General features: G+C 37.0%; 1 protein-coding gene across 5 annotated transcripts in view; it reads left to right on the top strand.

Moving 5' to 3' along the window:
- RC3H2 (ring finger and CCCH-type domains 2) overlaps nt 1-11014 on the top strand; it is a 53480-nt gene extending 42466 nt beyond the window's left edge. For 2 of the 5 annotated variants that reach the window (XM_013058781.2, XM_045082361.1), the window contains 9 exons: nt 441-611; nt 2659-2805; nt 3132-3345; nt 3779-3863; nt 4135-4216; nt 4301-4435; nt 4697-4804; nt 4902-5050; nt 5687-11014. In XM_013058781.2, coding sequence (XP_012914235.1) covers nt 441-611; nt 2659-2805; nt 3132-3345; nt 3779-3863; nt 4135-4216; nt 4301-4435; nt 4697-4804; nt 4902-5050; nt 5687-5882 — 1287 coding nt within the window. In that variant the 3' untranslated portion in view covers nt 5883-11014. The remainder of the gene's footprint in view (nt 1-440; nt 612-2658; nt 2806-3131; nt 3346-3778; nt 3864-4134; nt 4217-4300; nt 4436-4696; nt 4805-4901; nt 5051-5686) is intronic. The other 3 variants (XM_013058782.2, XM_013058784.2, XM_013058783.2) reach the window with 3 other exon arrangements.
- The last annotated feature ends 1775 nt before the right edge of the window (nt 11015-12789 follow it).

Raw genomic sequence — 12789 nt, 5'->3', positions numbered from 1 at the left:
GGATAGTAGTACCTACCTCATAAGGCTGTTGTGAGGATTAAATCAGAAAAACAAAGCCCTTAGAACTGGACCTGATACATATTAATGCTCAATAAATGTTATGCTTGGATAGGAAACTATCCTATGATGGGAAAGTAAAAAGAACTCTCCAGAATAGAAGGTCAGGGCCTATTTTCAGTATCCCATGCACTTAGAAATGACTTCCCTAAACCAGAAAAACTGAGTGCTCAGATACTATTTTTAACATCACTGGACTCAGTATTAACCCTTTCCTTTAAATGTGTGAACAGACTAAGGTGACTTCCTTACGGTATCTTTTTTTTTTTTTTTTTTTTGGTCCCGATGATATAATAAACTGTTAACATTATTTCCACACAGCATAGTTACATTTATTTACTGCTCCCTAGATGATTAAGATTGTTTCTTTTATCCCCCCTTAGGAACCTTGTGGTCATTTGAAGACCAGTTGCGAGGAGCAGATAAGAAGAAAGCCAGAGCAGTGGGCACAGTACCACACTCAGAAAGCAGCTCTTGTCTCTCCAACTCTTCCTGTGGCAACACAGTCACCAACACCACCTTCTCCTCTATTCAGTGTAGACTTTCGCACTGATGTAAGAAAGGTCTTAATCACTTGACGTTGCAAGGACAGATCAGACACCTGACCTCAGGGCACTCCTTCAAACCAGTCTTAGCTGTGGTGGCCATTTTGTAGTGGTTTGGTGTACAGTTGAGTCTGCTTAGTTCTGTGAACACTGAGTATGTAGTGAGCCCTGCAGTTAGGCATTGGCAGACTCCAGAGACCGTGAAGTCACAGTCCTCTTCCCACCAAGAACTGAAAGTCTTCCCAGCAGTGTAGTTCTTATTATTTTTCTGGTTTTAATTTAATAAGATTTATATCTGCCATTTATTGAGCACCTACTTGTGCCAGGCACTGTACTAAGCATTTACATAATGTTTATTTAATTCTCACAAAAATCTTAGGGGGCAGGTATTAAATCTGTATTTTTTTAAGGAATCTTATTCAGAGAAATTAATTTGTCCAGGAAGTAAATTCATCCTGTAAGTAGCTGGGATTGAAGTCCTAGTCTAGCAGAAGCATTTCTTCCCTACTTTACAAAAGGTGCAGAAATGCCTACTGTTTTATTTGTACAGTTTTACATCACTGTTAACTGTTGTTCTTCTCACAAAACAAGTTTTTGTACTAGGATCAATTCAGTGTGCCCTGTGGTTTTCAGTACTTCTATATGTAGAACAAACCATTACTTTTTGATATTTCTCTAGTTGGGTTTATTTCCCATTTCTATAGGCTCTCATATAAAAAACTCTTTAAAATTTTACTGTGAAAAATTTCAAATGCGTAAAAAATAGAGAGGATAGTAGATAATAAACCCCATGTACCCATCACCGCTAATTATATACTCAGCCAGTCTTGTTTCATTTGTATCCCTTCTTCCCTCTGGGTTATTTTGAAGTAATCCTAGACATCATATTTTCTTGTCCATAAATATTTCAATAAAACATTGAATTTTTAAACTAGATCCAAATTTCTCATCAAAGTTAGACTTTTTTTAGGGTGCCTGGATTGCTCGGTTGGTTAAGCATCTACCTTCGGCTCAGGTCATGATCTCAAGGTTCTGGGGGCGAGCCCCTTATTGGGCTCTCTGCTCAGTGGGAAGTCTGTTTCTCTGTCTGTCCTTCCCCTCCCCCCCCCACTGTTCTTTCTCTCCAGTAAATAAATTTTTAAAAAAATCTTTGAAAAAAACTTAGACTTCTTCAAAGCAGCTGAACATCTTGACAGCAGTGTAATAAAGTTGCCACTTGCTTCATACAAAAATATATTTACACTTTTTTATATTATGCTTTAAGAAATAAGTATTTCCCTGAGGAGCCTGGCTGTAGAGCCTATGACTCTTGATCTTGGGGTCGTGAGTTCAAGCCCCACATTGGGGGTAGAGATTACTTTGAGAAAAAAAAAGTATTTTGTTGACACTCAGCTCCGCTGCTTCCCAGCAGTATGACTTCAGATAAGTAATTTAACCTTTTTTGGCCTTGGCTTTCTGTATCTGTACAATCAGTAAACTAGATTTAGTGATTATTACAACTTTAATATTTTGATCCTATAATAATTCTGACAGTCCCTTTAAAATTTGCCCACTTTTTCTTCTAATTCCAAAGAGCTGCCTTTGAGGTTTTTGGGTTTTTTTAAATTTAATCCTGCATGGTTCATCAGTTATATTCCCATATTTTTAATATTGGTCTCTTCTCAGGAGAATGATAAACTGGTACTACAGGCTGTGGTTTGTGTATGTGTTTTCTTTTGCTTTTTTCAGTTTTTGGAGCACCTGGTCTACGTTTGAGTCATGCTGTAATTTTTTGTTGATTGGTTTTGACAGTAGCAGTCAGAGGTTTCTTATGAGTACTGAAAGGACACAGTAAAAAGAGAATTCATTCTCTTTTCTTCTAATGAATAATGTAAACACAAAGAGTATAGATACTACTTGTTACTTATGACAGTTTTTTATATTAATTATTGAAGGTTTAATTGTTCACTGTGAAGTCCTGTATATTCTATAATTGTTACTTTGTATGAGTTACATGTTTGTAAGTTTAAGATTTATACTAATTAACTATGCCTTTTTTTTTTTTTTTTTTAATCAGTTCTCTGAGAGTGTGAGTGGTACAAAATTTGAAGAAGATCATCTTTCTCACTATTCTCCCTGGTCTTGTGGCACCATAGGCTCCTGTATAAATGCCATCGATTCAGAGCCCAGAGATGTAATTGCTAATTCAAATGCTGTATTAATGGTATGATTTGTGGGGGGCAGGAGGATATCATGCATGTTGACTCAAGTTTTAGAGTGATTGAGTGCTTTCATCTTCATATTGTTGCTATATAACTCCTAAGTAGCAGAGTTACATTTAGGTAAGTCTGAGATAAATTGCATTTGATGTTTAAATTATTTGAGCATAGTTCAGTTGTTTAAAATAGATGTTGGACTACCACTGACATCTATAGCTAGTGTTAAATTTACCAGAAAACTTAATTACATGTCTTTTGAAAGCCTATATCTATATTACTAACTGAAATAATTGCTAGCAGTCCCTTTATTGATTTTCTTTGGTTTATGTAGGACCTGGACAGTGGAGATGTTAAGAGAAGAGTGCATTTATTTGAAACCCAGAGAAGGACAAAAGAAGAAGACCCAATAATTCCATTTAGTGATGGACCTATCATCTCAAAATGGGGTGCAATTTCCAGATCTTCACGTACAGGTTATCATACCACAGATCCTGTCCAGGCCACTGCTTCCCAAGGAAGTGCCACTAAGCCTATCAGTGTATCAGGTAATCCCCCTTACTAATACTGATATGTTCTAACACTGTGCTTTTTAAACCTCATTTTGTGAGGTACCGAACATTTCCTTCCATTAATAATCACAGGAAGCTCAGATTTAAAGCGTTTAGCCTGGAGAACATGGCTGGCTGGATAAAATAGGGTGGTTTTTTTTTAAGATTTTATTTATTTGACACAGAGAGAAAGAGTGAGAGCAGGAACATGAGCAGGGAGAGGGAGAAGCAGGCTTCTTGCTGGGCAAAGAGCCCGATGTGGGGCTCCATCCTAGGACCCTAGGATCATAACCTGAGCCAAAGGCAGATGCTTAACAGCTGAGCCATCCAGGCGCCCCTAAAATAGGGATCTTTTCTTAAAAATATATGTTCATATTTTTATACTAATTTTTCACTTTTGTGATCATTGTTTTTTTCTGCATTTCTGTAGATTATGTTCCTTATGTCAATGCTGTTGATTCAAGGTGGAGTTCATATGGTAATGAGGCCACATCATCAGCACACTATATTGAACGGTAATTAGTTACTCTTAATTCTCCTGGATTCTCTTCTCAGACTGTATGTTCTCCTCAGAGTATAGTTCCTACCTCCCCAATTATTCATGAAGTATGCTCTGATGATTTTAGCTATATAACAAATTTCTGAAAAAAATAATTTACATTTGGAATGACAACTGAAACTCTCAGGGTTGATCCATTACTGAAAACATGCATGGCATATGGCCATATGGCTTTAGTTGCTTCATCAGTTTCTTTTTTATAACTGTAAACGTGTTTCTCTTTAAAGGGACAGATTCATTGTTACCGATTTATCTGGTCATCGAAAGCATTCCAGTACTGGAGACCTTTTGAGCATTGAACTTCAGCAGGTAGGCTCTGTGTTGCTCAGCTTTGAGTTTTTAAAAAATAAAATGGTGGTTGGAAGCTAATTTTATTTTTTTTCTTTACTGTAGGCCAAGAGTAACTCACTGCTTCTTCAGAGGGAGGCCAATGCTCTGGCCATGCAACAGAAGTGGAATTCCCTGGATGAAGGCCGTCACCTTAGCTTAAATCTTCTAAGCAAGGAAATTGAACTGAGAAATGGAGAGGTAAAGAAACCGAACCTCCCACCTTCATACTTAATATATTGGCTTTTTGCTGTTGTGTTGGTTTCTGCCATTACTTAGTACATGTTAGTGTGCCTTTTTCTGGTGGATTATTGCTTTAAAAACTCAGAATAGAAATAAAATTGTAGTACCAGATTATTTTATTATTCAATCAATTATTTCAATCTTTGGGATTCCTATTTTAATCTAAAAGGGAACCCCCAGCTTCCACAGGTATAAAGTCATCATTTTTTTTAATTACAGAGTGATTATACAGAAGATACAAGCGATACTAAGCCTGATAGGGATATTGAGTTAGAGCTTTCGGCACTTGATACTGATGAACCTGATGGACAGGCTGAACAAATTGAAGTAAGTACCACAATTATATATTGAGGAGGCTGTATTCCATTGGAAATGAAAGTACAAAGTGCCTTCATAGTGAAGGATTAATGTTTTATTTCCTTAGGAGATCCTGGACATACAGCTTGGTATCAGTTCTCAAAATGATCAGTTGCTGAATGGAACAGCAGTGGAAAATGGGCATCCAGTCCAGCAGCACCAAAAGGAGCCGCTGGAGCAGAAGAGACAGAGTTTAGGTGAAGACCATGTGATTCTGTGAGTGTTAGACAGATAATTCCTCACCAATGGACATAGGCTGTGAATATTGAAAGAAAAACAGATACAGTATTAAATGCATTTTGGGCTTTATCGTATGAGGGGAAGACCCTATGTAATAGGACAATGACTGGGTCAGTCTGGATTTTTAGGAGAGAAGAGGTAAATTTGAATTAACAAAGTAGCCCATTTAAGTCGCCTGAAACTTGATTTTTGTTCGGTTAAAGTTTGTCCCTGTGCTCCAACATCAGGCCTTACTTTCTCAGTCTGGTATGCAGTCTTCCAGATGGCAAAATGGAGAATTAAAACCTAGATGTAGGATTTCCCTTTTTAAAAATTATGTTAAGATATTCTTGGGTTTAATATTACCATTTTATATAATTACTGCCAAGAAATATGGGTTAGTCTTGAACTTAATAGTGTGTTGGCCTTAAATTAACCAGTATTTTAATTTCTTCAATACGATTTTTGGAAAATGGGACTTTTTTTAGTGAGCGCTGATCCTTTTTAGTGATAAAGACCTGCCTTTCCTAGGAGCTCTTAAGGTTTATTACAACTTGTATTAAGCATGTATGGTTATTCTTCAAGTTTTCACTTAAAGCTAATTTGTTTTCAATGTCATTTATTTTCTCCCAGGGAGGAGCAAAAAACAATTCTGCCGGTAACTTCTTGCTTTAGCCAGCCACTCCCAGTGCCCATTAGCAATGCAAGTTGCCTCCCCATCACCACGTCTGTCAGTGTTGGCAACCTCATTCTGAAAACTCATGTTATGTCTGAAGATAAAAACGACTTTTTAAAACCTGTTGCAAATGGGAAGATGGTTAACAGCTGAAAGGAGGTTCATCTTTCAAATTTGTGACCATACCATGGAAGCATTTACACTAGCTTTTTATATATATAATATATATTATATAATGTATATTTTTTTTAAAAAAAGATATTACTGGGGGCATCCATTTCCTGTGGACTCTTTGATACTTCAAGCCCTCTTGCATTAGCATTATGAAAAAAAAAGAAAATTTACTTTACTAGGGTAACACGTTCACTTTCCAGAAGTGATTGGAATTTGGACATTTAACTTAAGCTTCAAGCAGCTTTTTATGAGTTTGTAGCAATCCGGTGCAGTAACTGAGCCATTTCCTATTTTAAATGGCTTCTATAGAAAATTAACAACTCAGTTATTAAACTAGCAGGATCCTACAATGATACATCTAGTGAAAGTAGACTTAATTAACTTATTTATTTCTATTTTATGTTTTGCTGAGAGAAATTTCCATCTCATTCCAGCTGCTTTATCTTTTTCATGGGACTTTGCATGGATTTTTCTTTTTCTCTCTCTCTCTTTCTTTCTTCTTCCTTCCTTTCTTTCTTTTCTTTCTTTTTTTTTTTTTTACTTTGAAGAGTGGAGTTAGACGTTCTTACCATAGAATTTTACAGGGTTATATACTAGCTTTCTTTACTGCATTATATGTAGGAGTGTGGTGCAGTGCTTTTATCTGTAGCATTGAAATTTTTTTTAATTTTCCATTTTTCAGGAATAGTTTCTGCTTTGTTAATATTTATACACAGGCTACTTGTTGAAGTAAGTAATTAAATATATAACCAAGTGCCTAAGTCTTTCAGCTGATGTACTAGATATTAAATTCTCCTAAGTTATGCAGAATCGTTTTTACAATTTTGATAAATTATGCACTAATGTAACGGCAGTTTTTTAAAATGCAGATTTAAGCCTGTACATTATTGAATCTGATGACTTGGCAAAAGAATCAGGTGCTTTCAGCTTTCTTGAGAAAACCCTGTATGTAGCGTTTGCACTGACTAACAAGATGGTATTGCTGTTTTTTTTTTAATTTAAACTAATTAATTTGGATGTTCATTGCAATATCTTAGTTAAATATTGTTTATTGTTACTTCACGTTGGGGTTTAATTTTCCTTATTTTCTGACTGTTAGGTTAATAAGACTTTGAACCATGTAATAATAGAACATTGGCTAACCTTTATTCATACTTAAAAACACAAATAATTTCTGCCCTGCTAAATGTGACTGAAAAGTGTTTGGACCTGGCATCTGGAAGTATGCAGTATGTTCAACCAGCCATGCCCCAGATTTTTGGGAGGTATATTACTGAAACCTAAATTTCAGTCAACATTTGGAAACAAAAGCCGGGCATTCCTTACTGGTGATCTTACCTATAGTTTGTCTCTTTGTTTTCCCCCCCGGTTTCTTTGAGATTAGTTTGACTTTTATTATTTTTTTAATTAACTTCTGTGAAGTTGTTTACTCTGAAAATTGTACTGGAATATTTTAAGCCAAGCTGATCTTTCACCAGGTGTACTGTATGTAAGGGCTTTTCCTGCTAGCAAGATGCTTAAACAGGATCATGTTATTGGTCGTCTGAGCTATTTAGTTGTTTTACAAAACCACAGCATTGTATCAGATAAGATTTTGATAAAAAGTTTTGTGCACATTTCCAGGGGCGGGAGGGTTGACATTTCCCTGAAATTTCTTGATCAGAATGAGTAAATACTGGTGTTTGATAACCTGTCTTAATGAACATGCTCATAAGGTGACTGATAAGTTGTAAATATACCTGAGAAACAAAGGGGTAGTTTTGATATTCTGGTGTCAGTATGGAAGATCTTACACATTTATTTAATATTCAGATGTATGAAGATGTTTGTAGCATAACAGCACAGTAGCCTTGACTTTGTTTCCTTCGGTTAGTACTGTACCTTTTTGCCATGGCCAGTGCTCCCTATCCCTACAAAGACATTTTATTTATTTCGCTCTGTAACCTGAAATGAATAGGAACAAGAGTTTTAAACCATGTTACATTAACTTATTTCTGACATTATAAATTAGCCTAGGATATTACAAGAACATGATTGTTATATAATTTATATCAGAACCCTTCTATAAATATGCGCTTATTACATTTAAAATGCTTCCAACGTACTTTATTTGCTGTTTGTATTTCCAAAAAGGATATGCAAACCAGTATGTCTATTTCATGGATATTTAAATAGTGAGATCTTCCATGTTGAAGGTAATGTATTTTTTTTTAAGATTTTAAAATTGCTATTTTGTTACAAAATAGAGACCTATTAACAGTTTGAGAGCTCCTTATGTGCCCTCAGGGAAAGAACCCTCTGTGCAACAGAACTACGCAAAACATCTTCAGCACGTTCTGAGGGTGAATATATACTACATAAATTGATCTTGTGTATTTAACCTTATCTTTTTAATTTTAAAATTGAAATTTTGAAATTTGGTTGTGCTCTGCTGGAGGGGTTTGGGATAAACTGCTTAGGTGTTTGCCTACTTGTCCAGTGAAATTACATTTGCATCAGTATATGTATATACCTGCCAACCTTATTGGTATGTCTCAGAACATTTATATTAAAATAATGCTTGTCTTGCAGCAGGTGATCCCATAAGACAATAACTCCCTGTTCTTAAAAACTTACTCTCGTTCTCACTAACAACATAGGAATTGTTTCTGTGTTGGGATTATTCTGTATTGCATCCTTAATCTGTGTAGTGGCCATCTTCTGTTTCTCACGGTGGTTTCATATAAGGAAAGACATTGGTTCTCTGCCCCTTTAGAAGAAAGAGCAATTTTTCTGATCCTTCAAAGAGTTACTCCCTGATGTCATGGAGGAGGAAAAAAATTATAAATCAGACGGAGGATATGACTTTTTAAAATTGGGTGCATTCCCTGTCATTTGACCCTTTACCAACATGTTGTGATGTACAAATATTTGGAATCAGTATATAAGGCAATAGGAGAGGAAAGGTGTGATGTTGGTAATTAAACTGAATATGGTGCCTGTGGTCTAATTAGGAAAAAGTAGTCTGAGGTCTGGAAAGTGGGAAAGTGGTGGGGTGTTTGTTTTACTTTTCGTGGTTTTGTTTTTCCATTTCTAAGTCCCACTCTGGAGGCTCTGGGCCTCGTTCAGATTCTGTGAATGTAGCCTCAGTAGTTCTCTTCTGTAGCGTGCAGTTCATTTTCTAAAACCTGAAAAAGTAATGTATGTATTTCATCTAGTGGGCACCTGAGCAGAGCAGATTCCCTTGCCTTTCCTGCCATGACTTCCTTTCAGTACCATCTGATAAGCCAGTGTCATGGGTGGAGTTTGTGTGTTACAGTCTGCAAGAGAAGGTAGTACTTCACTGGGTCAGTGGCACTGATTTTTTTCCTAGAAGTTACTTACTCTCACAGAGGATAAAAGAAACCTCACGTCCTACACGAGAACTGAAATATCCCATTTGTATGGATCTAGTCACTTTCACTCAAATTTTGAGTTGATTCTAAGTATATAAAGCACATCCCAATTTTATATACTGCCTGGAGAAAATTACAGGATGCACAGCAATTTCTAGGAATTTAAAATGGGATCATTTAAACATTTGAAAACATTGTTTTAAAAACCATCTAGCTTGCTCTTGCATTTTAGATGTTAAAGCCCATGTTGTCTAGTTGACAGGAATGGAATTGTAATGATCAGATTCAGCATGTGATTTCAACTTTGAATCTGAGTATTTCTTCCCTAGCTTCTTTGTGTCATTTTCTGAGCAGACTGTCACCACTTATTGGTGACTGAGCAGTTAAAGGGAAAAGTTGCATTGCAACTATGTATTAGTTTCCTGGAAGAACTTTCCTTGTGTTTTAGTGATTGAAGAGTGTTGATGGGATCACTTACTGTAACTCCTTCATAAGAACCCCTTCTGCAAGCAGAACACAAATGAACTCGCTCAAGGAGTATCCCATTTTCTGGATAAATTGGATACATTTGCTAGTTATTCCTTTATACTAGCTAGCAGTTCCTTTGTATCCCTTTGCTGGCAAGGGAATACAAGGAGTCAAAGCCACTGATCAGAACACCCCACATTTGAGTGGAGTCTTATTTCTACTCCAAGAGCAGTTATTCCCCCCAATCTGAAATTGGCAACTTTTTTCTTTTTTTTTTTTTTAAATAAAAATTCAAAAAATATCCTCAAACCAGTGGAACACAGACACTGGCTGCACTTAGTACTGCCAAAAGCCAAGGTCATTTGCATATATTCCATCAATCTGTCGAGAATTAGGCCTCACTTTATAACCCAAGGCATGGAAGTGCATGCATTCTCTTAGCTGGGCAAACAATTATACTGTAGTTGTGATACAACACATGTGGCTTCTATTTGTACTGCACATATCCACTGTACAGCCACTTGGGAGTATCGTGGTTAGCTTGCAGCAACTGCTGTCTGCATTTATACTGTTTATTGCATATTCTTTTCCCTGGAAGTGAAAGAGAAATGTTTTTCTTGTTGCATTGATTACATTTTATAAATTTGCTTAGCTGGAAAGTTTGGGAAAAGAGGCCTGTTTGTCAATTGTACAACCGATTGTGAAGCTCTAGTGTGAATATTTTTACGTCTGTATTAGACATTTTCTTTGCAAATCTATTGTTCGATTGAAATGTAAATGAAATTAAAGATGGTGTACACCCATCATGTAAAAAGCAGGCACCATCTCTAAGATGGATTTAATGCTCATTTTTAAGGCATATACTCAGCTTCTATTTAAAACTATAATTTAAAATAATTCTGTACAATGAAATGGGGAATATATATGGGAATAAATTCTATTCCATTTATTTCAATTTGAATTTCCAAATTGTAATGTTTCCCTTTGTGCTATAGGAATAGGATTAAATGGGGGAAGGCTAGGATTTATAAGGCCTGTATATGGGGGGAGGGCAGAGATGGAACAATGAGGGTTGTGATGATAGTGAATAGCAAAGAGTGAATTCTGTGTGTTTTTGCTGTAGCACTGAAGTGAAGAGATATTAGCTTTGGCTGTTCACAGAATAGAGCATCATGATTTTCAGTGTTTGAGAGAAAATTGATGGAAAAAGTTTGCAGTACTTGACATGTATTTGCATGCACAAAATAAAATTATTTGTCCACCTTAAAAGTTGTTTTAGTGTCAATATTAAGTTCATGGTGCATTTTAGTTATAGTTATATCCTTGGTATACTGTTTGGCTTAAATGAGCTACCAGGATACTCCTTGAGATTTAAATAATCACCTGCCTTGGGGTGCCTGGCTGGCTTAGTCGATAGAGCATGGGACTCTTGATCTTGGGGTTGTGAGTTCAAGCCCCACAGGAGGGGGGAGGTTGTACTTAAAATTAAAAGTTTTTTTTTCTTTTCTTTTCTTTTTGAGATGTATTATTTGAGAGGTTGGGGCAGGGGGAGAGAATCTCAAGCAGACTCCGCACTGGGCGTGGAGCCCCATGTAGGGCTCCCATCTCACAACCCAGGAGATCATGACCTAAGTTGAAACCAAGAGTCAGATGGATACTTACCCAACTAAGCCACCCAGGTGCCCCTAAAATTAAAAATCTTTAAAATAGGAGCACCTGGGTGGTTCAGTGGGTTAAGCCTCTGCCTTCATCTCAGGTCATGATCTCAGGGTCCTGGGATCAAGCCCCATGTCGGGCTCTCTGCTCAGTGGGGAACCTGCTTCCCTCTCTCTCTCTCTGCCTGCCATTGTGATCTTGTGATCTCTCTCTCTCTCTCTGTGTCAAATAAATAAATAAAATCTTTTTAAAAAAAAAGTCTTTTAAATAAATAAATAATCACCTACCTCATGCATACATTGCCTGGTAAGGATCTGAAAGAATGAATAGACTAGGGAGACTGAAGTATTTTACAATGCAGTCAGTCAATTCAATTATTCAATACAGGTAAAGTACTTACTTTTTTTTTGTTGTTGTTGTTTAAATTTTTTTAGACATTTTATTTATTCATTTGAGAGAGAGAGAGAGCACAAGCAGGAGGTGTGGCAGAGGGAGAGGGAGAAGACGACTCTTGGCTAAGCAGGGAGCCCAAGGCAGGCTCGATCTCAGGACCCTGGGATCATGACCTGAGCCAAAGGCAAATGGTTAACCGTCTGAGCCACCCAGATGTCCCCAGATAAAGTACTTTCTATATGGGAGATGAGGACATAGCTAATACTAGCAGATCACACTCTAGAGGAGGAATGAAATAGGACAAATTCATAAATAACTAATATGTCATAGAAGTACAAAGACACTTCTGTGGAACCTCAGAATATGAACAGATAATGGCCTGAGTGCATCGAAACACCATTTTCACTGGCCTTGAGTAGTTGTACTCATTCACTCAGCTGATAATTGTAAGCCCCAGTCTGTGCTGGTCGTTAAAGGTCAATAAAACATGAAGCCTTCCTCCGGAAGCTCATAGTGTGAAAAATGGGAAAGACAAATCTGAATCTGCAGCTCAGGGAGTGATGTTCTAAGGTAGGGTGTATGGAAACTTCAGAAGGGAAACTATGGGGCAGATGGTAGTGGGGGTGAGCCAGGAGAGAGAATTCTTTGAGAAATGATCCCAGGCTAGACTTTGTAGGCTGAATAAGAGAGAGGGAAAACACCCTGAGCACCTACTTTACCTTCACAGAATCCATTCTGTATCTTAACAGTCCTTCACTGTAGATCTTATGATCCCTAATTTTGTATCTGAGATGTTAAGTAACTTGCCCAAGACCTCCTAGCTAGAAAGTAGTGGAGTCCGAATTCAGGACTCAAGTCTGTTCTACCTTCCCAAAGGTAGTGATGGTGGGGGTTGGAACCTGTTTTAGCCATGTTATAGTGGAAGGAGTGTTTAAGGAGTAACTAGCTCTTAGAGCATTTAACATGTTCCAGACAGTTCTAAGTTCTATAGGTAC

This window comes from Mustela putorius, unplaced genomic scaffold (assembly GCF_011764305.1).
Source record: "Mustela putorius furo isolate JIRA1106 unplaced genomic scaffold, ASM1176430v1.1 tig00000596_pilon_pilon_pilon, whole genome shotgun sequence".
In the NCBI taxonomy this organism is placed as follows: domain Eukaryota; kingdom Metazoa; phylum Chordata; class Mammalia; order Carnivora; family Mustelidae; genus Mustela; species Mustela putorius.
The sequence above is the reverse complement of the archived record's forward strand: the minus strand, read 5'-3'. Positions and strand labels throughout refer to the sequence as shown.